Source organism: Seriola aureovittata, chromosome 21, assembly GCF_021018895.1.
Source record: "Seriola aureovittata isolate HTS-2021-v1 ecotype China chromosome 21, ASM2101889v1, whole genome shotgun sequence".
Taxonomy (NCBI): Eukaryota; Metazoa; Chordata; class Actinopteri; order Carangiformes; family Carangidae; genus Seriola; species Seriola aureovittata.
This window is the reverse complement of record NC_079384.1, coordinates 8,573,492-8,601,304: the sequence shown is the minus strand read 5'-3', so window position 1 is coordinate 8,601,304 and position 27,813 is coordinate 8,573,492. Positions and strand designations below refer to the sequence as shown.

The 27,813-nt window shown below is 42.5% G+C and overlaps 4 protein-coding genes across 8 annotated transcripts; 3 read left to right on the top strand and 1 right to left on the bottom strand.

The window, feature by feature from the left end:
- Positions 1-1,927: 1,927 nt before the first annotated feature.
- nif3l1 (NIF3 NGG1 interacting factor 3-like 1 (S. cerevisiae)) lies at positions 1,928-5,907 on the top strand. Of its 2 annotated transcripts, none has more exons than XM_056365196.1 (7): positions 1,928-2,005; positions 2,893-3,515; positions 3,681-3,837; positions 4,462-4,585; positions 4,859-4,997; positions 5,431-5,514; positions 5,614-5,907. In XM_056365196.1, exons 2-7 carry the CDS (start codon positions 2,903-2,905, stop codon positions 5,796-5,798), a joined length of 1,302 nt encoding a protein of 433 aa, XP_056221171.1. In that variant the 5' UTR covers positions 1,928-2,005; positions 2,893-2,902; the 3' UTR covers positions 5,799-5,907. The 2 variants fall into 2 exon arrangements, with proteins under 2 accessions (XP_056221171.1, XP_056221172.1); XM_056365197.1 differs by having other exon boundaries at positions 1,983-2,087.
- A 3,727-nt stretch (positions 5,908-9,634) lies between these two features.
- On the top strand, positions 9,635-12,931 carry tbx6 (T-box transcription factor 6). The gene is made up of 7 exons (XM_056366395.1): positions 9,635-9,837; positions 10,034-10,301; positions 10,393-10,536; positions 10,679-10,749; positions 10,853-10,911; positions 11,029-11,311; positions 11,441-12,931. Exons 1-7 carry the CDS (start codon positions 9,644-9,646, stop codon positions 12,678-12,680), a joined length of 2,259 nt encoding a protein of 752 aa, XP_056222370.1. The 5' UTR covers positions 9,635-9,643; the 3' UTR covers positions 12,681-12,931.
- A 1,009-nt stretch (positions 12,932-13,940) lies between these two features.
- prodh2 (proline dehydrogenase 2) lies at positions 13,941-18,637 on the top strand. Of its 3 annotated transcripts, none has more exons than XM_056366319.1 (11): positions 13,941-14,036; positions 14,304-14,781; positions 15,070-15,260; positions 15,596-15,722; positions 16,217-16,288; positions 16,392-16,472; positions 16,629-16,772; positions 16,870-17,036; positions 17,306-17,416; positions 17,843-17,931; positions 18,129-18,637. In XM_056366319.1, the coding sequence occupies exons 2-11, from the start codon at positions 14,554-14,556 to the stop codon at positions 18,296-18,298; spliced, it is 1,380 nt and encodes a 459-aa protein (XP_056222294.1). In that variant the 5' UTR covers positions 13,941-14,036; positions 14,304-14,553; the 3' UTR covers positions 18,299-18,637. The 3 variants fall into 3 exon arrangements, with proteins under 3 accessions (XP_056222294.1, XP_056222296.1, XP_056222295.1); XM_056366321.1 differs by having other exon boundaries at positions 17,306-17,396; positions 18,129-18,268; XM_056366320.1 differs by having other exon boundaries at positions 13,966-14,031.
- A 435-nt stretch (positions 18,638-19,072) lies between these two features.
- On the bottom strand, positions 19,073-27,651 carry eif3c (eukaryotic translation initiation factor 3, subunit C). 2 transcript variants are annotated; one of them, XM_056366317.1, is made up of 23 exons: positions 27,518-27,651; positions 26,518-26,635; positions 26,366-26,431; positions 26,083-26,272; positions 25,819-25,944; positions 25,470-25,521; positions 24,810-24,934; positions 24,552-24,682; positions 24,158-24,311; positions 23,759-23,862; positions 23,441-23,582; positions 23,045-23,170; positions 22,637-22,730; positions 22,360-22,547; positions 21,970-22,194; positions 21,677-21,868; positions 21,138-21,309; positions 20,884-21,043; positions 20,588-20,653; positions 20,321-20,408; positions 19,978-20,143; positions 19,707-19,748; positions 19,073-19,494 (listed from the first exon to the last, which is right to left on the bottom strand). In XM_056366317.1, the coding sequence occupies exons 2-23, from the start codon at positions 26,613-26,615 to the stop codon at positions 19,415-19,417; spliced, it is 2,787 nt and encodes a 928-aa protein (XP_056222292.1). In that variant the 5' UTR covers positions 26,616-26,635; positions 27,518-27,651; the 3' UTR covers positions 19,073-19,414. The 2 variants fall into 2 exon arrangements, with proteins under 2 accessions (XP_056222292.1, XP_056222293.1); XM_056366318.1 differs by having other exon boundaries at positions 27,522-27,651.
- Between the last annotated feature and the right edge of the window lie 162 nt (positions 27,652-27,813).

The window sequence follows — 27,813 nt, the reverse complement described above, 5'->3', positions numbered from 1 at the left end:
GAGAGCGAATCAGTCATTTAGGAAGGATTTATTGCTTTTATTTGTGCTCTAATGCACATGTAATGCAAGAGAGGGGGGGTCCCATTTAAATTGAGGGGTGTAGTGCACAGGGAGGTTGATGAGGCCAAGGGAAGAAGCAGATGATGTAATGCATGCAGCCCTGCCTTTGCCCTGATCCTTCCCTGATCCCTCTAACATCCAGCATCGACCTTTATTGCATTAATCCACAATAATCTCTCTCGGTCGCTCTCTGACTCAATTCCGAGGTAGCCAGTCGGCCCAGCAGCTTGTTGCCGTGCACATCATGAGACTGGCAGTTTTAACCTCCAGCAATCATCTCCTAACACTGTTAACCATCCGCTCTGTCTTTGTTTTGTTTTTTTTCCGTATTTTGATTTGTTTATTCCAAAAGTCCCAGTAATCCTTCTGAGAAGTGGCGCATGCACCCTGGATATCTTCTGCTGGACCACCTGCCCTATAACGCTTAATACAGCCTATCAAAGTCATCTGGTCTTTTCTGTTTCACATTACTCTGTGTATTTGTTTTATAACTTTACATCGGCCTATAAACTGCATTACATAATACCAACAGCTATATGGTGTTTGCTTCTGGTTCAACAGATTTTTTTAACGAATTTAGCCGAATACAAATTTACATAACTAGTGTAATGAGATTTCTAACTGGCTCTGTGCTCAATTACAATACTATTATCAGGATGTGTATCAGTACTATCTTATTAGAAGTGTCAAAGAGAGAACTGACTGTGAGGACACATCTGTTGTGGGGATCAGGATAGTTTGTGTGTTTGTGTGTTGCTGACAACCTGATGACAATAAAAAGCTCAGTAAATCGCTTCAGTGTCATCTGATTTAATTCTCCCACTCAAGTTCTATTTTCAAAATTTCAGTGCTTACAACAAGTTGTAGTAATGAACAGTCATGCTGTTTTGTTCCAATCATTTTGAATCTATTCATTGTTACAGCTTTATGCAGTCTGAACTTAACTATATTGAGAATTAAAATATGAATATGTTCTTGCAAAACATGATCAAAGTGCCAGTAGGTATGACTGAAACTTTTTAAAACCTTCTCAAAACTCCCTTATACTCCCTCACTTTTTGTACACTCTGACATGCTTTATTTATGCTTTCAATGTGAATCACTTTGATACTTTTGTTTTGAAAAGTGCTATATAAATAAAACTTTACTTACTTAATCACTGCACTTATTGCAGTTGTAGCCTACTGAAGAGAATTTGAATTCAATATCATAACAGATCGCAAAAAAGGGTCAGGGGTCAAGGGTTACATCTAACATCTATGTTGCTTCAGTAATATGTTCTACCCTGATCTCAGCTACAGCAAAGCTACGGTCATCCTCCCTCACGTTTAGTCATTTGTGAGAGCAGTAATGGTTTTGTACATAACTATAGAGAAGAAGTATTGCATCTCAGAAGGTCTTCTACCACTGAGTAGGTGAGATGATCAATCTGTCTTAAAGATCTGTCCGTAGTGAATATTTTCACTAGCATGTAATATTTCAGTTTAGACACTCAGTGCTGTTTAAAGGAGTTTTCAAACCTGCCAAGATTTTAAAAAACCACTCTGAATATTTGTGACTTTTCTCCTGAATATGTAAACAAATTATATGGAAGCTATTTGGATAGTTGGAAATATAAATAAATAAATGTTTATTTATAAATGTGTTTAATAAATGTGTGTGCTTGTGCCTGTGTTTGTGTTGTGTTATTTTATTTATATAGCCAGATTATGCGAATTTCTTTTTAAAATTCATAATTATTTTGACATAATTCATCCACTATAAGGTGAAATACCGCTGATATCTGAGGTGTTTCATAGTTTCTCCGCCAGTGGTCATTCAATTAAACTACATACTATACCACATTATACTGAAAAAGTTTTTATCATAGTCCTCGCTGACATTTCAACTGTCCAATCAAAACACTGCATTAAGAACGGAACCCGGAAGGGGAGATTGCTACTCAGTAAGTGCACCATTGCACCTTCTCTGTTACTCCGGGAGAAATGTGTTTAGCAGCGCGTTTGTCTCTGACGTGCACAGCGAGAGTACGATAAGCTCACTCACGCACACTTATATGTGTTGATGCCTTGCTTTTAATTACAGCGGAGTCGATTCAGGTTGTGGCGTTAGCTAATATTGGCTAACTGGCTAGCTGTGCTGTTAGCCACATGCTCTGCAACACCCAGTTGTAGTTGTAGCTCTTGTGAGAGGGTTTCAATTAACAGTACGGCACTTTATTAATTCAATACAAAAGTGTACTGAACATTAGACTTCAGGCTCAGACATCTTCCCTGTCTATCTCATTAGATAAGACACATTAGAAAAGTTCATTGTTGAGTCAAAGTTCATGCAGTGTGCATGTGTTGCTCAGACTGGAGATTCTGTCTGGATGAACTCTTGGAGGTTTTACTGGACAGGAATGATCGGGGTGTCCAGTGTGGAAGATTGAGCAAAACTGAACATGTTTGGAATTTACACCGTTAGTCAGATGAAATAAACAATCTGAAGACACTTAATATTTTACACTTATTACCTTGCATTTTATAGGCCAGTTGAATAATCACTTAATTTAGAGCATAATCAACAGGTTAATCAATAATGAATGATAATAATTGTTAGTTGCAGTCCTACAGCAAGTCTTCATATTTTAGCAAGTGGAATCATTGAATGTTTTGCATTTTTGACTGATAAATGATTTATGATTTCTTTTATGATTTCTGATAAATTTTCTCACTAGTTCATTTATTAACGTATCTGCTCAGTAATCATACTTCTGTGGGACGATAAATCTGACAATGTTGATTTTGTAGAATGGTGTTCTTTTGATGGTGTATTATTTTATCCACACAGGTCTCCACTGATGTTGACTGCGTGTAGAAATCTCCCTTGGACAATTTTATCGCTCACCTGCAGAAGAGTTTGTACCAGGGGGAGCTCGATCTCACCCTCTGCACTCTGCTCTCCCGCCTCAACAGTATCGCCCATCCCTCCCTCTCTCCCTTCACCTACTCACAGTCACAGCTTCCTGACAAGCCGACAAACCTCAGTTCCCCTGCACCTATCTGTTCATTTCTCCTCCGCCCGCTCCTTCTCTCATTCTACTCAGTGTTGGGGCCCGATGGAGCTAAAAGAGGTTCTGCAGGTGCTGGAGCAGCTCGCTCCCCTGTCACTTGCTGAGTCATGGGACAACGTTGGCCTCTTGGTCGAGCCAAGCAAATCTCGGCCTGTTAAAAGCATCCTGCTGACGAACGACCTTACAGATGCTGTCATGCAGGAAGCAGAGACCATGAGCTGTGACCTCATTATTTCGTATCACCCTCCGTTGTTTCGGCCAATCAAGCGCCTGGTTCAGAAAGATTGGAAGCAGCGATTGGCCATCCGGGCTGTGGAGGCCGGGATAGCGGTATTCTCCCCTCACACTTCGTGGGATAGTGTTAAAGGAGGGGTAAACGACTGGCTGGTCGGGGGACTTGGTAAGAGGTCATTCTGAATGGAAACTGTGTCATATATACAGGACTTATGGTACTTGCATATTTAATGAAGGTTCAAGCTAAAATGTTGTGACACATGACGCTGACCCACTGGTCTCCTATTCTGACCTATTTTCCCCATCTCTGTTGTCTGTCTCTGATTCTCAGGTAGCGGCCAGGTGTCTGTGCTGAGTCAGGCCCTCGGTGGCGCCTCCCACTGTCACAAACTGGAATTCACGGTCAGGAGCGCAGAGGAACTAACCGCTGTGATGGAGGAACTGAAGGCTTATGATGGTGGAACCACACCACAGCTTTCAGTTAGCAGGTCGAGTTAATGTTTATATAGACAAACGTGTGTTTTCATGGGCATCATCTTGGTGGCTCTTTAACTACAAATGTAATATACATGACATCACTGCAGACAAGTTTTGATTGATCACCCTTTACTGTAATTACCTTCCATTCCATACAACACGATATCAGCTTTCACTGAAAACTTCCTGTCAATCCAACACACTTATCTTTTAGTGTGCTAATATTCTCAGAGTTGTGAAAACTGTGTTTGTGCAAGATTTGTCAGTTTTAATGAAGAAACAGAAACAAAGTGCTGTATTCACAACAGCCTGTATCGGGTTTATTTTACTGGGCTTGATTTTCAACTCACTTTGCATTTCAAAAGTCGACCTTCACACCTCATATCAAAGCTTCCAGCGCCTTCGTTACTACAGGCTGGTAGCAGGACAATGACAAAAGGCTAAAACCACGTACTCTGATTGATGACCTGTTGTCAGCAAATCTGAAAGGTGACAACAGAAGCTAACCATTTATGTTAATTGGAACATGGTCAGCAGTAAAGTATGTTTTAGTTTGAGACATACAAAAAAAATAACCCCCACAAAGATCCTTTGCTTTGCCCTGGTGAATGAGAGTGTGTTTGCCCTCATGACAGACCAGACAACAGCGGGATCCATGTCAGTGTTACCTGCAGTGACTCAGCGCTGACCCCCAGTGTCCACGCACTGCTACGACACACCACTCCCAGCCAGTCCCTCAGCATCCTGAAGTTAGAGAAGGTACAGCATGAACACATCGCTGTTATCACAAGATGAACAACATTGTATCTCGAGTGACATCCATATTTCTTTTAGAAATAAAACAGGAGACCAATTATGTAATTTCAGAAACACAAGAAGGGTAACTGATGATGATTGGTCTCTTTCAAATGCTACTTGTTACATGTCACAAAGCAGTTGTGGATAGTTAATAGTACGATTCAGTGATATCCTGTTTCATGCATAGTAGTTACTTTTTTGTTAACTAAGCCCTTCACCTGTCACTCCCTGCAGCCCCCTCTCCCAGGACACGGCCAAGGGCGGCTCAGTGTTTTGGACCAGCCGGTAACCGTGGCAACAGCCATTCAGAAAATGAAGTCTCACCTGGGTCTGAGTCACCTCCGTTTGGCTCTGGGATGGGGTCAGACACTAGGTACAAACAAAAAAGCAGCTGCTTTCACAAAAGACTACAAGTTTAAGTTTAACAGTTTGGTTGAGATGAAGATGAACATATGTTTGGGTCAAAATGTAACATAGTTTAGATTAAGAGATGAAAAGTGACACTTGGAACAACCAAATATTAAGTGACACTTATTTTAACAACACATGTGACAATATTGTTTCACCAAGAGGGTAAATACACAGCTTTATAATAACAAATTACATAAATACAGACCATATTTCAAGCAAACGTAACCCAAAGAAGTAATTTTTAAAACAGTCATAGTCAGCATAGATGTCAGGCTTGCTGTGGATTCTCTTTGGATTAATAGCTCACATATAGACCAAGCATTATATGCCTTAAATGTGATGAATGAACTCATTAAAAGTGTCTGAATAGATTTAATTATTCTGATATTTTTCAGAGTCCTCTGTGCGTACTGCGGCTGTGTGTGCTGGATCAGGGGCTTCAGTACTGACTGGGGTCAAGGCAGACCTCTACATCACAGGTAGAGCTTTTCACTAAAAATCCAGTTTAGTTTACATAAAGAACGATTGCATGTGCCTACAGATGTGTTACCAGATATTACAATATAATCATTTTTCAGGCGAGATGTCCCACCATGAAGTGCTGGACGCTGTGGCGAAGGGAACCAGCGTCCTCCTCAGCGATCACAGCAACAGTGAGCGGGGTTTTCTGGCTGTGTTCAGGGAGCGGCTGGCTGTGCGGGTTCCTGACAGTGTCACTGTGGTGGTGTCGAAGGCTGACAGAGACCCGCTAGAGGTGGTCTGACCAGTTTGACCTGAATCATTGGGTAAAATGCAGATGTTTTGATAATAGTAAGAGTAATGTCTGCTTTGAAATGTGTGTGAAATGACTGAATAAAAAACCCTATCGTCCATTCAGACTCTTTATGTAAAGCATCAACATGAAACTCCCTCATTTAATGACGAAAAGTGCTTCCTTGGTACATGGTGTGCTATTTACAATGTATTTCTGGCAGGTTCTTAATAAAAATGGACCCTGTTGATCAATAAATGGACTGAAGCATGTAATCTGTAATCTGAATGCATGCGGCTTGTGCATGCAGCGGATTTATTTATGGACAGCACATAGTGTGTTTTAATCCCCATAATCAGTGACATTAAGTGTGCCCTTTCCCGGTAAGGAGAGAGAATTTCAGCGTGCACACATTTTCCCTAAATGAAATGGTATTTGCATCATGCACACAGGAAAAAAAAAAAAAAAGTAATCCTCATCAGATTAAAAGGCTTGTGGTTTCATCGTAAACCTGTTTGAGGAAATCAGACAAGATGCTGTTATGTGCCTGTTCAACCGGGAGGCACATTTGCGCTAATCTGAGCGAACAATGAGAATTTAAAGACAAATACTTTTTTATTATATCTTTTAAATTCATAATGATGAATTTACTCATCAAAGAGTGTTTTCTGTAAGATGACCTTTAGACCTCAGTGAGCAAATAAAGGTGGACATCAAACCACTTAGCAAGTACATGTCAAAGAGCAAACCTGTGGTAATACTTAATCCACTGTAAACAGCACACACTACCTGCCCCCGCTCTGGTAATGGTAAAAAAAAACCAACAAACAAAACAAGTAAAAATCCTCATTATCTGCCGTTACAGAGTCTGGTGGCTGCAGCGCCTGCGACACACCTGTCAGCTCGTAAAAACATTAAGAGACGTTACACACACCTCGCTGCCCCCATCAAGGTAATGACCTTTCTCTTCGGTGTGGCGTTCACACCTCCACTTCCCCTCGGTCCTCACTAGCTTTTATCCTCTCCCCAGCACACACGTACACAAATGGAGAAGGAAAACAACAACTAGAACAACATTTATACTTCACTCCCTGTAAAGTGCCTCCAGCTGTCACTTTTATACAGGCAGAAATGTCTATGAGCAGGTAGATTCGGGGTTGTGTTTGCCAGTTTCAGAGCTTTTCTCTTTTCCTTTTTGTCTTTTAAGTATTGATCCACAGGCAGACACCGTTCACAGGAAATCATCCACACAGAGATGAAGTCACGCAGTTTATCCTGTCGATCACTGAAGTTGCAAAGCCTTTAATCATGATGTAATGGTAATCCTCAGCCAAACAGCCTCTATGGTCTGCTGACATGTCCTCCTACAAGCATCAGATCACTGCGGCCAGTTCTTGCATAATAAAGTCTCATGATGATTTGTTATCACTTCAAGGAATTCAAGCTTAAGCAACAAGAGCAAAATGAGAAACTTGATGAAGAATCATCTGCTAAAAAGCCATGAAGAAGGAAGGTCAATGCTGTTGAATGTGTTTGAGTTGAAGACATCTTAAACTGTATTGCAGCTGGTTTGCATCCATGAAAGTACAAGTATTTATATTCAGTACTTCTTTATATTTCTGCTCCACTACATTTCATAGGGAATTTTTTTAAATGTTTGTGCATATAATATAAATAATAGTACAACACCAACAGAAGCAATATGGCTGTATAAAGTATCTTTTTCCAATGAAACTTCTGTCCTTTCGCTTCAGTAATACTTTGAATGCAGGACTTCTACTTGTAAGGAAGTATTCTCACAATGTGGTATTGATACTTTCCCTCGAGTGAAGGATCTGAAGACACACCTGCTTCACTTGTCTGGGACCATCACCAGAGGTTTGTCTGTGTGGTCTACAGTGTTGTGTTTTATTGCGTTTTAACTAGAAAGCCCTGTCCTCTCTCAGGACAGCAGAATCGATTCATTCAACTGTTCTAGTGCTGAAATGATTTGGGTAATGCTTGGCAAGATTCAGCTGTAATACTGAGCTTTTCGTGCCTTAATCCAAGCCTTCATATAAAACTTCTAGACTCTTGTGTTTGTGTAGTGGCCAAATTGCTGTGTCTTCCTCTTCCAACTTGATCCAGGGCCTGACTCCCTGCAGAGAAGGACTAACAGGCAGAGCGCTGAGAGGAAGAGGCCTGTCATCAAGTCATCAAACAGCCACAGGGAACCTGCCAGTAAACTACTGGATTTAAGTGGCTGTATACGAGCCATTTGAAACTTGAGAAGCATTTACAAGAATTATTACATTCTTAGGAAAGTATCACCACCACAATGTAAAAACACTGAATTACAAGTCAAAGCCCCGTAAAAGTATTAGCAACAAAACAGTACTGTGTATAGTTTATTATTCAATTCTTTAATTGTTGATTTGTAAGCAACAATATAATGTTGCTGGTCGAGATGAAGCAAATTTGACTTTAAATACTTTCAGTAATTTAACACATAGCAAAACATCATATGTCATGTTGTTTTTGCTTGAATAACCTTATATTCAATACAGGGCCAATCAGTCTGTATGTGTGTATCTATGTGTTTATGTGTAAAATTCTGATTGTAAGGTGTTTTAATTAATGCTCTTTGTTACCTCAGGTTCTAATGTGAATACACTTCATTTATTATTGATATTACAGTTGTAAAATAATTGTAGTGAAGCACAGTATTTGCCCTGAAATGTAGCGAAAAAGAATCATAAAGCAACATAAAATGAAAATACTTGAGTAAAGTACAAATAACTCCAAACAGTACTTGAGCAAAGCTACCTGTTCTACCTCCTCTGACATAAAATAACACAAATCACATGAATTTTTTTCTTCCAGAAACTGAAGGCCTAAGATTTTTTTAATCACCTTGTGTTATGATCAGTGTTTGTGTTGGTTGAGCGGGGACATAAGGGAAGATGGTGAGACAGGGTGGAGAGACTGGGAGGCAAATGAAGAGCTATGTGAAAATGGGGCCATTTGGCCTTAAGTGTGAAGCCTCACACACCTATTTAACCGAGCAAGTCACCACTGTGGGCATTTGTAGCAGAGGACGGCCGAGGGATAGGAACGGAAATAGAGACAAGAAAGAACTGAAACTCTTACAGAAGCGGTCTCCAGTTCAACTGAAGACTGAGAACACTTTGTTAGCAGCAGTCGGCTGAAGTCAGTCTGTAAAAGAAACACGAGACAAAAAGAGTGGAAGAGTGAAATGCTACTTTGCAGCAAGTGAAGAGGACGAGAAAAGGGACAAACACTGACAAGGAAAATGCTGAGCGTGGAGATGTATCCCAGTTTGGCTCTGGGACCACAAAGGATTGGAGACTGCTTTTACAGAGGTGAGTGAGAAGGAGAGTGTGTGCATGAGTTTGCTTTCAAAATCTTGAATAATTATCCAAGATTTTAACAGCGTACCAAAAACATTCTTACCAATTAGGTTTCTCTTTGAAGGAACAACCACTGCGTCTGCAACAGGAGGAAGAAACTGTCATTTAGCGAATCCAGGGGTGCGATGGGGTTTTTATTTGCAGCTCTCAGACTAGAGATGCTCTGAGGCTGAAGCCTGAGCTGGATATTCCTTCATTATTAAAGACTTTTATTTATAGTATATTTATTTTTTTGACAGCCAAATGATTGTTTTCTTAACTGTTTAAACATTGATTGTAATTCATAAGATTACAGCCCTGGTAAAGCCTCCAATAGAAGTATAAAAATGGGGTCATTGAAATCTTAAGGATGATAACTTCCTAATCTCCAAATATACATGTGTATTTCTTTAAATGTTAAGTTTTTACTATTTCCCTGTTGTTTCAGAACGGGAGGCTCCTGCCCACATGCCACTGTACCCTCCCACCTGTGACGTTGCAGCTAAAGCCCTGCCCCCGAGGCTTCTGGCCCCTCCCCCTGTCCCCAATGAGCCTGTCACCAAAACCCAAAAAGATGAGGTGAAGATGGACCTGGAGAACGCGTTCTTATGGAAACAGTTCAGCTCGGTGGGCACGGAGATGATCATCACAAAGAAGGGCAGGTGAGACAAGACTGTAGAGTGCATGTGTATTGGCGCCGACCCTTGACCTCTAACTTCAATCTCGGTTCCTGCACCTTTGTTTATATCCTTATTTTTTTAATTCTCCCAGACCAATAAGACAAGAGACAAAAAGGTGAGCTGATAAACACAAGTATGTGATTTGTAATTTTCTCCACTGTCTTTTCCACTTGCCTAGACGAATGTTTCCCGGGCTGAGGTTGAAGCTGTCAGGCCTGAATCCATCTCTACGTTACATCCTCCTCTTGGACATCGTCCCAGTGGACAACTCCCGCTATCGTTTCCAAGGCGGTGGCTGGCAGGCTGTTGGCGGGGCGGAAGCTCGGCTACCAGACCGGGTGTTCATCCACCCAGACTCCCCCGCCACAGGTGCTCACTGGCAGAGCCGCACCATCTCCTTCCACTTCGCCAAGCTCACCAACAACACACTGGACTCACAGGGACATGTAAGTACGGCGGGCTGACTGATGCAGCACAAATACAGTACGGGACCTTCACTGTAGCGTTTGGAGCCAACCTCTTTTCTTTTATTTCCAGATCATCCTACACTCGCTGCATCGCTACCAGCCCAGGGTTCATGTAATTGAAGCCAGAGACGTGCTGAGGTGGGGCGGAGGGCAGCACTCCTTTGTTTTCCCTGAGACCCAGTTTATCACAGTCACCGCCTACCAGAACAACAAGGTAACTTAACACTACATTTCTATATGAAAGATGAGGCCAATGTTCCTATACAAACTCACCGCCAATACATGCAGTTCAGTTCAGTGCACCGACCATATTTCTCTCTCATAACAGACTCTCTCTCTCTTTTTGTCCTTTTCAGATCACAGAGCTGAAGATCAACGCCAACCCCTTCGCTAAAGGCTTCCGAGAGGATGGCATGAACAGCAAAAAGTAAAGACCCGCACAGAAATAAACACATACAGATTCATACACTTCAAATTGTTGCATATATATTGTGGAGAATCTAAATTCCTTTTTTTTCCTTCCTTTGCAGGCAAAGAGATGCAAGACAGAAGCGCAAAGTAACTGTCTTGACAGAGACCTTGGATATTGGTAAGTGGGTTAACCAGACTTATACAACTTTAAATCATTCATTTGGAAAGTGTTGTTAGTATAACTGTTGCCTGGCTGCTCCTGAAACATCTCCACCTTCCCATCTGTCTCCCTCAGTGAACTGTGACCCATGCGACTCTACTGAGCTTCTGACGCAACCCACCAGCACCAGCAGCACAGACCTGCAGGCCCTCGCTCTGGCCTCCCTGCCACCACTGCCTGATCCCTCCTGTGGGTACAGACCACAGGAGGCCTCCTATCGGGACACGCTGGTCCCACAGCAGCAGCTCGACCTCGGTCAGGCATTCATGGCATCCCAGATGTCTGACATCAGCATTTCCATGGCCAACGGGATGCAGGACACACCGGGGAGCGAGGTGGCAAATAGTATAATTGAAAGGTGGGTGTGTGTGATGTTTGGTTATGAATGGTGGAATTTCTCCATTATTTTTGTATCCACTAAACACTTTATTACACCAGAGGAATGAACTGAATCTAATATGATTTCTTTGCCTTTTCTCCTCCACAGATCAGACACTATGGGTGAAGCAGCTTATACCTCCAGCTTCCCTGCTGCTCAGGCCAACTCCTCCTCTTTCCCCTCAGCTCCTCTTCCTCAGTCATCCTCCTCTTTCCCCTCCCTCCCCATCTCCGACCCCTCAGACACATCCGATCCCCAGCCCTCCATCTCTCCTATCGACTATCCCTCCATTCTCTCCTCCTCACCCACGCTCTCCTCCTCCACCACCACCACTCCCTCTCTGCAGCAGACCTCCTTCACCTTCCCCACTCCGCCTCCTTCAAACTCCTCCTCGCCACAGCCACTCCTTCCCTCCTCCTCCTCCTCCTCCTCTCCCTCCGCCAACACCTATCACACCATCAGGCCCCACGCGACGACAGACGCCTCCTTTCCTGCCCCACCCTCGGCATGTCAGACAGGTCTGCAGGACCAAATATCCGCTCATTCTCTGCTCACTCAGCCCAGTCAGCCACTGCAGGGTCAACCTGTTACCAGTGGAAATAATTCACCCAGCGATCAAAGCTCAGCAGCATTTATCTACCCAAATATCCTGCCTCCAAATCCGGATCCTGCTCCAGCTGCCGCTCATCCTCACCCCAACCAAAACCAACTACTGGCTCCCAATCTGCCGTGCTCCCTACCCACCCACGGTGCCGCCACGTCGTTTGCCTTCCCCTCTGTCCCTCCACACATGCAAAATCTCTCCTTTTCGAATGTATCTCCCAGCCCTGCCCACCCTGCCTTGCACCTCCCAAATCTCAGCCATCAAGCCCCAGCTCCCTCCCTTGCTGCTGCCTTCCCTCCCTCCTCCTTCACTCATCCATCATCCTCCCTTCCTCACCCTCCTTTCCAACCCTCCTCTTGCTTGGCTGTCCCCTCTTCTTTCCAGCAGTCCGTCTCCTCCACTCCAACCGCCCATCCTCAGAACTTGCCCAATCCTTCTGCGTCCTCCTCATACCCTCCGGTTGAACTAGGTGGCATCCCTCAGTTCAACCCCCCTGCCCCCTATCGCCCAGAGATGGTGCTGCACCACCCGTCTCTCCTCCCTCAGCTGGATCCATCTCTTCCCTCCTCCACCCCTCCCCCGGCCCTCTACCCAGCCTTTCCGTCCTACCCTCTCCGCCTGTGTCAGGACCCTCACTCGTCCCTCTCCATCCCTTTCAGGCATCTGTACAGACAACACCAACACGGCCACGCCCACCCCCAGGGGTCCTACATGATGGACATGAGCACGAGACCAATGTTTTAAAATGCAGCATTGTTAATGATGACAAAAATGTTTTGGCCTTATAGCGCTTTTAGGGGTTTTAGCAATTTGTAGCATTAGTTCAAGTAGCCCAATGTACTGTGAGTGAGCGTGTGTGTGTGTGTGTGTGTGTGAGTGTCTTCCTATGAACTGAGCTGATAAACAGTGTGGAATTGATCTAATTTGTAAATAGCTGTTGAAGATTTTCTTTTCAAATGTCCATTCCAGTGTGAAAAATAAAAATGTATCTTTTCCAGGCTTTTGTCGTTCAATTCTTTTCAGCTGAAATATACTCAAATTGAGTTTTAACTTGACTCTAGCTCTTTGGATTACATCTCAAACAAATCAGTACAAAAGTCTTCTACAGTGCACTGCAAAAATTATTCCTTACAGTAGAAACGCAGGGTAGCATACTGACTAAAAATTGTCAAAACATGTCAGACATACTTTGGTGTGTTATGAATTTAATCATCTCCCCTCTCGAACACGTCCTCTGACCTCGCTCTTTCCACCGGCCCATCTCTGCTGCTTGTTGACATAACATATTTTGAGTCATTTTGAAGTCAGTCAACCCTTTTACCAGCAAGAAGACCATCCATTTCTCTACCAAAGTGCGTTGCATTACAACAGATCAGAGCAGAACATCTTTAATGGATTGTTTTGACTGCATCAGACCTTAATTCGTTCACGATTACTCGAGGATGTAAGCGCCCCCCAAACCTTCAGTCATGAAGCTGAGAGACAGTTCAACCTCTATCAGCATCATTTTGTGATTAGTATTTTGATGCTTGGTTTGTCAGCAGTGTCAGCATAGCAAAGATTTGAGCGGTGTTAAAAGACTTTCTGTCTGTCTGTCGGGTCAGAGATACATGACGAGGATGGCGGCAGGAGGTTAATCATTTCCTCTCCTTTGCTGCTTTGCTGGGTCCACACCCTCCCAACCCCTCAAATTTACCCAAGCTCTCTGTTATGTGATGTCATGCATTGAGGTGAAGGCTGATAATTGCATTTGACTCATTATTGAAGGGTCTACCATCTGAATCTCTGCTTCGGATTTCAATTAACAGCCAAATTCTGATATCAACAAAAAAGGGGGGAAAAAGCAAGAAGCAACATTGGTCAAACATGAGCTTTTAATGCCCGTTTAGTTGATGGCAAACTCAGGGGCTTCACTTGTGTGTTGATGCTAAGGGTCAACTTAATGTTTACTCATTTTTTTTCCAGGTAGTCACTCATTAACCAGCGAGTAACGCAAAAGATTATGAATTTTGCTGGTTCACCTACAAACCCTCAAATTGCACCTGCTTAGCTTTTCATCATTTAGGTCTTCTGGGTGCCACTTTCAGGAGGGAGGGTAAGGTGCGTCTGCTGACTTATTTCTTATGCAATTTTAAGATCAGTTTCATATGCCTCGGTTACTTTTGGAGTATCCTAACAGACACCTCATTTAACTTGATCTTGATCTTGAAGCTGTTTCGTTTTTGCTCTGTTTTAAACTACTTTTTCTACACGTCAAAATCTAGTTGTCACTGTTCATTCTTGTCAAGATCACTGACAGCTCCATGCAGCGAGGCTGGTAACTGCATAATCACTGCTGCCGTCCTTTTGCTTCTCCTCTTCCAACAGGTTGTGACATGAGGGGGATCATCACTTCTTCCTGAGCTGACCTCTCAGACTCTGATAATGCCTCTCTGACACTCTGGATTATTGTATTTCTATTTAACTCACACATCAGCTACTTCTGAGCAGCGGGCACACGCTTTGAAATTACAACAAAGGAAGATATACGCAGAAATTTCAAATCATCCAAGCGCCAACTGCAAGCTGTGTTAGTAACATAAACAAAGACCCACATACACACACTTCTCCAGGGACGATGATGTGCTCTCGCTTGCGCCCCTCACTCTCTCACCTCTTGTCGCTGAGGCTGCTGGGTACTGCAGCCCCCAGGACGGCGGCTGCCAGGCGGTCCGACCTTCTCTCAGCGACTCTGGCCTTTGAGGATCCCAGTGCCTTCAGGGTGAAGAGTTTGGGTGAGCTGCTCCGTGCTCTGGGAATCTTCCGCCTCTGCTCCTTCCCTGTGCTGGTTAACCACTGTGGGAAGGTGAGACATAATGTTTCACTCATGATCATCGTATGGAGGAAAATAAGGCAAAAAAAGAGTCACAGAGGCAGGGACTTATTCTTCTCTTGCTTTATCTTTTACAATGATGTTGCCAAGGCTCTGACTGTGATGTTTCTTTACAACTGATTCCTTAGTTTGATAGTTTATCCTTTAGTGTAATGTTGCACACTTTGTACATCTGCCTGACTTCAGTAATGCACAAAATAAAGCAGGACTCTCGGTGAGAAAAACATCAAAATTCCACTTTTTCATCTCTTCTTCTTTCAGCTAATGTCTGTAGCACGCACCTTCCTGGGGAGGAGGGGGTTTTCCTTGCTGCTGCGGCCCACTGTATATGCTCAGTTTGTGGCCGGAGAGAATGAGAGAGAGATCTCTCAGTCCATGGAGAAGATGAGCTTGCTGGGGCTGAGGCCCATGCTGGCGGTACCTATCGAGGAGGATCTTGGAGAAAGCACAGGGTATGTCTCATCTTCACGTCTTTTTTATCAGGTGGATTCATTTTAAATGAAGGGGAGGAATAAACATTTGCTTAAGTTATTGCTGCACTTGACTTTACTGCAGCCACTGCACAGATCTTGTCTGTATTATGATGTCAAAATGTGCAAAATGTATCATCTGAACTGAACATCTCAACATCTTAACTGAAAATCAGTCTATGTTACTTCCTGTCTGCCTGTATATCTCAAGCAGAGCACATGAACCTCATACTCATCCACTTTAACACATTGCGGCTCAGCTTCATGTTTAAATGTGAAGTCTATCACAGCCTCATGTTACCGTTTATCACCTCCAGAGAGAAGAGATATGATGACAACATGGAGGCCATGCTGGAATGTGTGCAAATGTCCCACAGCAACGCCTGGAGCAGAGACCCCATGATGCAGCTGAAGATCACAGCCTTGCTCAGCCCGGAGCTGTGTGTGAGGACAATGTTTTCCAGCTCAGAGTCACCATTCATAATGTTTCTGGGGAAATTAGTTTCATATTCATTTTCAGTTGAACTCCTACTAGCATATTTTCTGTAAATATGCAAAAAAAAAAAAGGATAAAAGACATTTTTAATTACATTTCAAATGCTATTTCTTTACATTTTCAGTAGAGGGGGGCTTTGACATTTAAATTTGGTCGGATACCAATGATATTTATTGTCAGTACTATTGATGTTTTTGTTATAAGGAAAACCAGTTGTGAAATCCCCAGTTTTCCAAGGCCATTTGACCATAAGGCCACCGGGATACACTGTGTGTTGGACCTGAGCCAAACAGTTGCAGAATGTAGTTCAAACATGTGGCAAAAAAAGAGATAAAAATACACACTTCAGTGTTAACAGCTGGGAACCTCCCCCAGTATTTCCCAGCATATACTCTCTTTCTACAGTGATAGATTGTGATAAGTCTGTACTGATTGTATCAAGGTGAAACTCACAACCCTGATCGCAAAACAACCATATGACCTGAATCTCGTTGTGAGAGCCATGGATGGAGAGGTGCGTCCACATTCCATCAAAATAACTCAATATAAACACAGATATATTTACAACATTGGGGGCGGATTCTGATGTTGAATGACCTTTGAACTGCCTCTTTCAGCCAATCAGTTTCCCCGGTTTAGATGAAAGTGAAGTCGCCCACTTCCTCTGTGGTCTGCAGAGACTCAACAAAATAGCAGAGGTACAGCTTCGATGGCTCATGGGAAATGTGTCTGACACGGGAGCACATCATCATAATGATATTATTTTTGAATAATGAATTATCATTTTGCATCACCACTGTGTCTCATTTGCTCCTGGTCAGCACTCTGATGTGTCTGTTACTTGTCTTTCTTAGGCTAGTGTAAACAAAGTCCGAGTCCTGGTTGATGCAGAGTACACCTACATGAACCCCGCCCTCTCTCTTGTCACCATGGCGATGATGAAGAAGTTTAACAAAGATGGTGCCTGGATTTGGAACACATATCAGTGTTACCTGAAGGCAAGTTTATTTTACAAATAATATTTATTTTACCTGCAGTGAATACTATAAGACTTAAACATGATCAAATACTCCCCTCTCCATCTGTGTCTCTCAGGAGTCCAGGTCCCTCCTGTTAGACGCTCTGTGTCTGTCCAAGAACGAGGGTTTCTGTCTGGGAGTCAAGCTGGTACGCGGAGCCTACATGGACAAAGAGAGGAAGCTGGCAGAGAAAGAGGGTTGTCTGGACCCCATCCACCAGTGCTGGGAGGACACCAATGACAGGTGGATAGGAGGAAGCAGCCATTAGTTACAATCTGGCAAAGGCATCACAGACAATGACAAAACATAAACTACATAAACTGAATCTAAAAGTCTGGGTTGTTATTTTTTACCTTTTTTTCCACTAAAACCTTTTTTTTATCAGGATTGAAATCAACTCAGATGCTTTTCTAATGTGTTCGGATGAAGGCCTGTGATAAACTGACTGAAAAACACATGCATCAGTGAGCCTGACTCTGACTCATTTCATCTGTTCACTTGTGTTTGTGCAGTTATAACGGCTCTCTGGATGTGATGCTGGAAGTCATATCCCAGAAACCCGAGCGCTACAGGATCATAGTCGCCACTCACAACGAGGAGTCAGTAAGACGAGCCGCCAAACGGTCAGACCACGTGAAGTGAAAATCACATGGTGTCAACTTGGTGTCATTGACATTAGATAACTATGATATCTGAGAGTACCGCTCCAGGCAGTGTACCATGGCCACAATATTAAGTCTGCGATAATTCAGTTTTCTCTTTGTTATGTGTGAAAATGAAATATTTGTCTCCCTACAATGATCTCACTTTCATGTGAAAGTCACTTGATGCTATGTGTCAGTGGTTCCCAACCTTTATGGCTTGTGACCCCCTAAAACAAAATGTGTTTGCTCATTGATTGTTAGTGATCTCATTAAAAGCGATGTGAAATTGGTGGAGATCGATCACGGCCCCTCAAATTTATCTTGTGACCCATAATGGGGGGTCTCGAGCCCCGGGTCGGGTACCACTGCTGTCTATGACGTAGCTGTTGTGTACATCGTCCTCAGGATGGAAGAGTTGGGGATAGACAAAGATGGAGGTGCAGTGTGTTTCGGCCAGCTGCTGGGCATGTGTGATCACGTTTCCCTCACTCTTGGTGAGCTGTTATAATAAAGTTCATGACATGACAAGCAGCTGCTGTTGGGACTGAAGCTGGAAACCTTCAACTACAGGAGCTCTGGCCACTCGGCCTCTCCTTGTTTAAACTGCTATGGGCATGATGATCTTTAATGATTATTATGTTTAGTCTTTTTTTTTTATTTTTCTCTCATGTCCCTCTCCTCTTCCCTCCAGCTAAGGAGGGTTACGCTGTGTACAAGTCAGTACCATACGGCTCAGTGGAGGACACGCTGCCCTACCTGGTGCGTCGGGCTCAGGAGAATCGCACTGTGTTGCAGGGAATCCGCAAAGAGAGGGACCTACTGAGGAAAGAGCTCCGTCGGAGACTCCGCCTGAGCAAGTAGGCCACCAGCACAGAGAGGAGACACACATGAAGCTAGTGGTGTGAGAGTTGGTGTTAACACCCACACTAATGTTGCCAATTAGGAAACGTGTAGAATAAAAAAGCCACATGAGAACACTTGAACAAAAGGACAGTTTTAAACCCTTGTATACTTACATGTCTCTTGATATGTGATTATAATACCCAAAAAACCCATATGAACGCTATAGCTCTAAACAATGGTTTGATGTTTGATGGACAAATTGTATAAAAATGCATTTCAATACATGTGATATTGCTGCTGTACACTGAAAACTGTCAATGTCTCTTTTATAGTAATAAACTACACAGATGTATGGAATACTTATTTCATTTTTGCCTGCTCAGCTGAACATTTGATTAGTTATCCATTTAATAACAAAGACATCACAACAATAAAAGCTGTTTTTCAGTGTCTGAGTATCACTAAACGCATCACTATAAAAGTAAAAACCAGCTCCTTCAGCTTGTATCTTCATTAAAGTATTGAGAAATATTACCATGACTTGATCCTGTACTGTCCACAATCTAAACCCGAGTTTCTAGTGTGAGGTTTTTAAAGCTATGGAAAATCTATTTCAGGATGATTCTCTTCTGCGTGTTCTGTATCTTCATTAGTGTGATTTATCAGAGGTATCGTCTTTTGATACTTAGAAATCCGTGTATTAGTTCATGCACAAATTCTGCCTGACAGCCTTAAACAGTAATGTCGCTTTGTTTGAACTCTAGCTCTCTTTGCCAAAAAGAAAACTCAAAATTCACTGTTTATTATTGTTTATTTGTTAAGTATAAGTCAACAATACTTGAAGCGTCTATCGTCTGACTGCACTCCCACAAGCTAGCCACACTGCAATGCCCTTTTTGTACAATGTTCTATTATCAATAACCTTAAAACTCTTCATGTACTGGAATATCACCCCGTGCAGTTGCAGTGAGAAAGGCTTGTGCTGCAATGACTTTCAGCTATTTCAGGATCAGTTTTGAGTCAAATGAGGGAGAACAGCACACGGCCAAGTGCCAAGCACAGAAACCCAGGTGGTGGTTGTTATGGAATGAAGACTAATTCAGGTGGCAAGACTGAAATCCACACTTTGCAAGCTCAGTAGTTGCTTTGGTTTTGATTTCTGTAGCCGCCTCGCTGGTAGCCCCCCTGTTTCTGCTGGTATCCACCTTTCTGATCTGTGAAGAGGAAAACATGATTATCAATGAGATGACACAGCAGCATCTAAACAAATGACAAAACAAAAACACTTTCACAAGGTTTACAGCTTCAAATGGAACTATTTAAAAATAGCTGCCTTATTCTTAATCTGACTCAAAGTTACAGCAACAGGAGCAATGACTAAACAGATCAGTGGGATGTTGTGCAGCCTCAGTGTGGCTTAACATACCTCTCTGGTAGGACTGTTTCTGTTGGTAGCCACCTTTTTGATCTGCAATGCAAACAACAACCAGTTACCATTTTTTCCCAAGAAAGCACTATTCAACCTATAAAAGCAAAGGGAGCAAACGAGATGTTCAGGGAAATTTAAAAGATGTAATAATCATATCTTTGGAGAAGTACTTTAATGTGACTTATGGTCATTGACTTACAGGGTGGATATAACATACATACATGTATGGTATAAATGGCATTCAGTGGAGTGTGTTGTCTAAACTGACCTCTGTTGAAGTAGCCTCCGTAGACACCCTGTTTGAGGTCGAAGACGCGCTCGTTGTTCTCCACCAAGCCGCCCAGTTTCTCAGCGAGCTGCAGAGCCATGTTCTGCAGGGAGGTGGGCTCTGTGCGGTGCATCACAACAGTCTGTGTGGGCTGGTCAAGTGATGCCTGTTGGGAGGAGAAAAAAAAAAACATTCGTTATTAATTAGGAAAAAAAAAACAACTAAATTACACAAATGGAAACTAGTTTTGAACATGTAAAGATGCAGCAGAAATCCCATTTGAGATATTCTGTTGCATCTATTCTGATTAAAATTCACAGAACAGAGAAGCCATGACACTCACCATCAGCTCCTCGTTGATGATCATCTTGCTGATGATGCTGTGAACTGTGGGTATTTCCAACTCAAACATCTCAGATAGTGTCTCCATGCTGGAGGAACAGACAAAAATTATATTGACACTCGTTTTTTCCATTAAAAAATAAAAACTTTCACATTGAGACAATGTTGAGGTTGAGCTTGGGTGGATACAAACTGAAGCTTCAGCTGAAAGCTCAAGTAGTTTAGTATTGATCGACACTAGCACTGTTAAAAATGTAATGTATCTTACCTGATGGAGTCGTACACACTGCTGTACGTGAACAGATAAGTCCTCAGAGACTCCTCTTGGATCTTCCTGTAAAATTCATTATAATGAAGTTATAAAGGGCAGCAGAATGAATTTCTATTTGTAAACAATCCTGAGTCCTGAGTTCTCAGATCATTAAGACATAACTTGTAACACAATCTTCATCACAACAGCTACCAGAAGTAACTGGGAATACCACACAGCACAAAACCATGCTACTTGATAAGACTGAATGAAGATACATTTAGAGATGGATGATAATAATGGTCTTTTCTCACCTGACAAGCATCTCGCGTACTCTCTGCGTCTCAGGAAACAGGTCCCACACCTTACTGTTCATCTTCTCATTGATGATGAATGAGTGGCAGGTACGCCAGTCTCCCATCTTCATGGCCTTGCTGGCGGCCACCACATGCTCCCTCATGCTCTCTGGGGGTCCTGGAGGACAAAGGCAACTACAGTTATTCTCTGGTTTTTCTCTATTGATTCAACATCCTGATGTAAAGAGTAATTAGATGACATTGTTGCGTACCCAGCAGTGGCTGTCTCTCTCCCACCCTCAGCTGGTGATGGAACTGCTTGCTGATCATCCTGCGGCGGGCATCAAACTCATGGGCGGCCATGTAGGGGATTTCCAGCAGCATGGCTGACACCAGGTACACACACTCCAGCAGCTCCAGGTTGATGTGCATATGGAATGGCACCTTTTGGGGGGAGGGGTCACAGCAATGTTAGGATACAATCTCACATCAAGCCTGGTCTTTAAGTGGTAGCTCCACTGAGATGTTCACTGACACAGGAATTCATATCAAGCTCATCTGGTCCACAGTTGTGGCAGAATAACAAATCATCTTAGCCATTTGTTACCTGTGTTAAAAGTGTTTTTTTTGTTACAGCTGCTTCACATAAAATACTGAAAAAATTTAGTTAAAGTTTAAAAACACATCCAATGTCAGAACTTAATCTGCTAATTTATTCGATAAAATTAGATAAAATAAAAATCGTTAACAATAAGAAAAACGCACCTAAACATGATCGAAGACATGATTTTACTGCTTCTGTTGGACTTACTTGTCTTCTCTTTTCAATTTTCTCCTGCTCGGCGTTCCTCTCCTGCATGTTCCTCATGAGCAGACCCTGACCCAGCAGCTCCTTGGCGCGGCCAGAGGACTGGATATCCAGCAGGGCATTGTGGGCATCTTTAATCATGCCCTGCCTAAAAGCGCAGATGCCCAGTTGGACCATGGTTCTGTTGTAAAGGATCTAGGAAAAACAAAAACAAACACGGAGTTAGTATTCTCATTTAGGGTTTAATCTTGCAACTAAATAAGTCCTCTTGTGTAGGGTTGCGTCTGTCTGCCTACCTGTACAGGTGGGTCAGCGTGCTGGATATTGTCCTGCAGGTGGCTCATCAGCATCAGGTCGCGGGCCTGGTACCAGCGTGAATGCAGAGCGTGGTGGTAAATGTGGCAGAGGATAGCGCAGGTACGGATACGGTCGGTGCGATCCTTGGCGTAGATGAACTTGCAGAGACGGTCCATGATCACAGCGCTGTCCTCCCCCTCGCTCTCCTCCTGGTCCTGCTCGGACTACACCGCGGACAGAGAGGCCGACACATTAACAAATTCACATCCACTTGATGCCCTACGCTGACTTTTTCTTGATTTGGGTCATTTACAACTTTTTTCCTTCTCACACTGAAGATGTATTGATGTCTGTCAAGTCTGCTGTATCACTTCTGTGCTTTTTCTCACCTTGGTCTCTCCCTGGATGCCCAGGCTGCGCCGGTGGGCCTTGTAGTCAAACTTGTAGTAGGTGTGCATGATCCTGCGCAGATAGATGCGGCAAATCTCCTCTGTGCTGCCCTTGTTCTCCAAGTAGTCCAGCAGCCGGTCAATGATGCCACAAACCCGTCCCTCATCCTTCAGATTGTCAACATATTCTGGAGAAAGAACAGAGAACAGAATAATGAGCTACTAGGAAAAGCTTTTGAGAGCTGTTGTCTTGAGTCTGTTTTCTTGTATAGCTCACCTTGTGAGTGGGGATCAGTGTTCTGCATGATCTTGGTAAACTCTTCATCCATCCTCTCCACCAGCGTTAAGACGCAGCCACGCACCCTGAATGGCTGACAGACGCACACAATAAAGATATAAGTATTTATTTTTTGCAATGCCATCCTCTATCTGGGCTTTCAACAAACAGCCACATATTATGCAGTTTGTTCAGGAGGTAAACTATTCCCATGTTAGTTAAAATATACAGATGATGATGCTTCCATAAATTACAATAATGTAGACAACACAGATGATAAAAATACAGATGCAAAGATGCGGTTTCAGGGATTCATTTTGGGATGGGTTACCCGGCAACCAGAACAAGCTGCCATCCAAAAATACCAGGAATGAAAAACAAAAACAGATGGGAAGAAGGACGAGATACCTGTTCGGAGACGGCCAGATTCTCACTGTCCTCTGCAATGTTCTCCCCGATGAAGATGTTGTTGTGCTCAAAGAGGATGTCCAGCAGCTCATCTATACAATCCAGGCACTTCTTCCACATATCGGCCTAAAGAAAACAGCCAGAATGATTCAATTTCACCAGGATTAGAGTTCTGCTTCTAAGACATTTAAACAGACAATTAAACATATTTTGCAGCATTTAAGCACAGGTTTCCTATGCTGGTTCAGAATTTGATAATTTATAACATCAAATATTATAACAAATTCTAATGGGCCAAAAATATAAATATGCATACTGGGTCTTTATTTTGTTTTATGCAAATAATTTTTTCAAGCATTTCCATGTTGTAACATTTAGAAAAACAGTCGCTCCTACCTTCATGAAAGCTGCCAAGTTGGGGTTGTAGTCATACAGGGAAGCAATGATGTTGAACTTAATCTTGACCAGGATACCTTGGCCCAAGTTATGCTCAGCAGCGATGGCTGCCAGAGCATGGAGCAGTTCAATCTGGGCAGCCCTGTTACGGGGAGAAAAAAAAGCAATTTGGTTGTTTTTCACTGGTTAGTCAGACCTTTTGTTTTTAATACTAATAATGAATTCAATTGTCCATAACTTCATTAAGAATAGTTATCAATACCAGTTTTTTTTTTAAATTATGAATGCAAAGAGCTTCAGTGCATGATGCAGTGTTACCTGTCTGTGCCCTTTTTGCCTCTGGCTTGCAGGATCTCACTCAGCTTCTTCACCACCACTGTTGTGTTGATCTCTGTGCCTTTGGCAAACATCTTAGGCTTTTCCTGATAGAATGAACATACCACATAAGTATTGATTTGTTGATCCATATTATGTGGTGGTTTCCTTTGAGACTAACTGTTCTACACCAGCTCCTTGATATTTTTAAATTATGTACAATTGTTTATGACAGTTTATCATGACTGTCTTTACCTTAACTGAATATTTCTGCCCTGAGACAAAGAAATTGTGGCAAAGACAAATATGGATATGAGCACCATCTATTGTTCCATCTTGATGTAGTGGCAGCAATTGTGATAGCAGTAAATCTGAAAAATGCTTGTGTCACTGTCTCTTTACCTTGACCAGGGGGACGCCTCCCTTCACCTTCTCCCAGCCTCCCTCAACCTCCTCTCCTCCCTCCTCCTCAGCCTCCTCCTCTAGCCGCTCTTTCTTCTTGGGCTTCTTCTTCTTCTGAATCTTCTTTTCGCTGGACTTCTCAGTCTCCTGGGTCCTGAGGACAGACACAGAGTGAGTGGAAGTACGGTATTTAAAGGTTACATGTTGGTGTAGGAGAGGAAGCAATTACTTGCCATTCTTTGACTTGACAACTTCACTTAATTCCCATTAAATCAAAATTTTTAGTCTTTAAAATGTCTAAAAAGTAACTGGAAATGATTCAGCACTGCATGCTTCATTCCTGATTTTTTTTCTGTTGGAAACCAAAAAAAAAAAAGTGTAGAGGGAGACTCACTTCTTGAGGAAGACCACAGCCAGGGAAGCGCTCTTTCCTTCCCCTTCATCTGAGCTCTCACTGCCACTGTCTATCGTGTCTGAGCCCCAGTCTTCATCATCATCATCCTCATCACTAGAAGAGGACTCATCCTGTCAGAGAAAAACTCATTAGCACAAGTGTCCTCTCACACAGGAGTTCATCAGCACAGAAATTAGCACCAGGTTCTCTCATTGTTCTCTCTGTAGTACATTCTTATATGGTATGCCGCCCTCTTACCCCAGATCCCTTGGCAGACTTGAGGAACTTGCTGGCCTCTGGAGCAGCTTCAGGCTTTTTCTTCAAGAAAGACTTGGCTGATACGCCATCATCACCTCCCTCCGCGTCACTGTCAGAAGAGGAGCCTTGTGGAACAAAAATTAGGATGAATTATAGAGATGATGCTTGCACTTATTCAGCATAACCACTATCTGATCTTGACAGCAAGTATAAAAATTATTTATGTTTTGCAACAGAGTTTAGTATGGAATTAAAATATGGGATTACTAGTAATTATTATTTTTTTAGTTGGTAAATAAAGAACTAAATACAGACTCTTTGAGGTGATAAAACAAAATACTGTTACCGTCTTTGTAAATCTAACTGTTTTCTGAATTTGTAGATTTAATGAAACTCCAATTTGAGATCACATATGATCTTGATTTACAAAACTGTACCCATCTTTACATAAATAGCACTGAGAACAGACACAGACATATACTTTTATGACTTTGTAGTTTGTCCAATGATCTAGGAACAGGTACAGGACTCTGAAAGGCTTCAAACCTATTCTATACGTAAACATATTTCACCCATGAACACTTTGCAGTTTGTTTAATTTCTTGGATGCTTTTATAGAGTTCTTGTGATTTAACATAAAAAACATAAGAGCAAACTTACCAGAATCCTCTGGCTCCTTCTCTTCCTCTTCATCTGCAGACTCCTGTGGGTTCTAACAGACGGAGAGAAGACATTGAGAAATTTCTCTTACCGTTGACAAGTCAGGACGCTCTTTTGCAGCATTGCCCAGTTGTTACATTTACATTTTTGACACTGCCAATTACAACCACAGTGTGATCTGTTGACGATTTAAGTTTCGCTGGAGGAGTTAAGTGCCTTGTTAAATGGGCAACACATGGATCTATTCTGCAGATCTGCAGATTGAAGCAGCTAGCTTTTTGCTCTAATCCAGCAAGCTTTCTCTATGATCTGAAGCATAGAACCATGGAGGGAAAGTTTCCTTATTTACCTCCTTGTACGCAGCGATTTCTGTCTCATAATCTCTGTTGTACTTGCGGATCTTCTGACGCAGTGTACTAAGGGCTTTGGCGTTGTTTTTGTTCATCTTCTTCTTGCCCTCTTTGTCCTCCCACAGCTGGAAAGAAAATGATGTTAATTATTTCAAAGTACTGAAAAAGTGGAACATTACACATATAAGACTGCGTTAACCAGGGTTAACATCCTTTTTTTTTTTTAGCTACAAGCAAAGCAACAAACGTGTTAAATTACAAACCTGGTTCAGATAGTCCTCCAGGTCGGCCAGAAGGCGGATATAAAAAGCAGGAACACCCTCTTTGTCCACTATATTTTTGCTTTTGAGGAAGGCTCGACATAACTGCTCAAACTCCTCCAGACATTTGGCCATGTCACGAATCTTCATAGCATTGCGGATAGTCTTGATGAGGTTGGTCAACTCCTCAAATCTGAGGTTTAAGAATAAATGCATTTAAAACAAAAATTGCTAAAACAATATGTACAGTTTAAAAGGTATACTGCTTACAAGATACCACACCAACCTTTTGTCTTTGGCGCTGCGCACCACTCTCTTAGTGTCTTCCTCATCATCACTAAGAAGCAAGGACCTGTGAAAACAACATGGATGTGTAAGATCAGTATAAAAAGTACAGTTTGAGTCCTGATAATGGGATTTATGGCAAACTGCACTGACTGCTTGAAAGTTGTCCCGGGTGCTTTGGGGGTGATCTCACTTCCAGATGAGGACTCCTCTGACTCACTGTCAGACCCGGTGGCAAAGAAACGAGACATTGCTGAAGAAAGCTGTCAATCTGTAAAGACAAAAGACACATGTGTGAGAAATGGTATTTGCAAAAATACAGCCGATTTGTGGACATCTATGGAATATGAAATGAGAATATTTGATATTGTAGAAGCAGTTTTTGCTTACTACTATAAATAAGATGTAAATAAAGATTCGTTTTCTTATCATTGAATAAACTCATTAGAGTTTTTAAACACCATTGCCAACACACACTAACTGGCGAAACTAACATTTAGGACTGGAACAAGACTATGTGAGACATCACAAAACAGTTTGTTGCTGTTTCGACACGTATAACGGGGGAGAAACAGAATTCACTGCACTGTTGTCAAGATATATGTTGTTTGGCTAGCCAAAAATAAATGCATGTCTGTTTGAGATGCGTCACTGTAATGCACACTTTCGAGACTTTGAGAGCCAATGTAAACATTTTAAAGTGTAGTTTGGCATGCTTCCAGTGAAAGGTGCAGTTTTCCAGACAAAAGTAAACGGGGCTGCTGGTTGAGTTAGCATCCTACGTCTGTAGGCTACGTGCTATATGCAACAACCTTCATTTTAGAAAAACGTTATCTAGCTTTGACAGATGGATCGGCTACAATCAGACAATATAACAGATCACCCAAATGCATTTCAAGCTACAGATATTCCCCCGTTTTATAAAAATAATCTATGCGATACAAAACATACAGTAGTCTATTAATTAACATGCCACCACTGAGTTATATCTGAAAATAAAACACGAACTAACGTGGCGCGGGGTTGTTGCTATGCTAACGTTAGCATCACCGGAGCAGGAGCGCCGGGCCTCCCCTCATGTGCAACCGGCGAATACACGTCTCTAAAACGAATAATTATCATATACTTTAATCAAACATTGAGGCAAACTTACCTACGTCCTTGTAAAAGTTATCCCGTTGTGTGTCTGTCCACTTTGAGTCGTTATAAAATCCAGTTTTGCTGTACAGCGGCCACAAAATAAAGGCGTGCAACAGCCTTGCCGGGCACTTGCGTCAGGAAAGGAAGTGCGCTGTAGATCAACAAGGCATAGAGAGGGTCCACAGCAGATCTACACATTCACCATGGACACAGGCTCCGGGGTCATGTTGCCACCTAGCGGCTGACTACATGTGAAACCATTCCGTTGATATGGATGACAGCCATAAAGACTCACTTAATTCACAGGAT

Bases quoted from the DNA above. Each gene is read 5' to 3' on its own strand.
- nif3l1 (XM_056365196.1), top strand. From the start codon at position 2,903: ATGTTGACTGCGTGTAGAAATCTCCCTTGGACAATTTTATCGCTCACC. The intron at 4,586-4,858 runs GTACAGCATGAA...CACTCCCTGCAG, and splicing joins GCATCCTGAAGTTAGAGAAG to CCCCCTCTCCCAGGACACGG. The intron at 4,998-5,430 runs GTACAAACAAAA...GATATTTTTCAG, and splicing joins GGGATGGGGTCAGACACTAG to AGTCCTCTGTGCGTACTGCG.
- tbx6 (XM_056366395.1), top strand. From the start codon at position 9,644: ATGCCACTGTACCCTCCCACCTGTGACGTTGCAGCTAAAGCCCTGCCC. The intron at 9,838-10,033 runs GTGAGACAAGAC...CCACTTGCCTAG, and splicing joins ATCATCACAAAGAAGGGCAG to ACGAATGTTTCCCGGGCTGA. The intron at 10,537-10,678 runs GTAACTTAACAC...TGTCCTTTTCAG, and splicing joins CCGCCTACCAGAACAACAAG to ATCACAGAGCTGAAGATCAA.
- prodh2 (XM_056366319.1), top strand. From the start codon at position 14,554: ATGATGTGCTCTCGCTTGCGCCCCTCACTCTCTCACCTCTTGTCGCTG. The intron at 15,723-16,216 runs GTGAGGACAATG...GATTGTATCAAG, and splicing joins TGCTCAGCCCGGAGCTGTGT to GTGAAACTCACAACCCTGAT. The intron at 17,932-18,128 runs GTGAGCTGTTAT...TCTTCCCTCCAG, and splicing joins TCACGTTTCCCTCACTCTTG to CTAAGGAGGGTTACGCTGTG.
- eif3c (XM_056366317.1), bottom strand. From the start codon at position 26,615: ATGTCTCGTTTCTTTGCCACCGGGTCTGACAGTGAGTCAGAGGAGTCC. The intron at 20,654-20,883 runs GTGAGAAAAGAC...TGAATTTTACAG, and splicing joins GTACGCGAGATGCTTGTCAG to GAAGATCCAAGAGGAGTCTC. The intron at 20,409-20,587 runs GTAAGATACATT...CTGTTCCTCCAG, and splicing joins AGTGTGTACGACTCCATCAG to CATGGAGACACTATCTGAGA.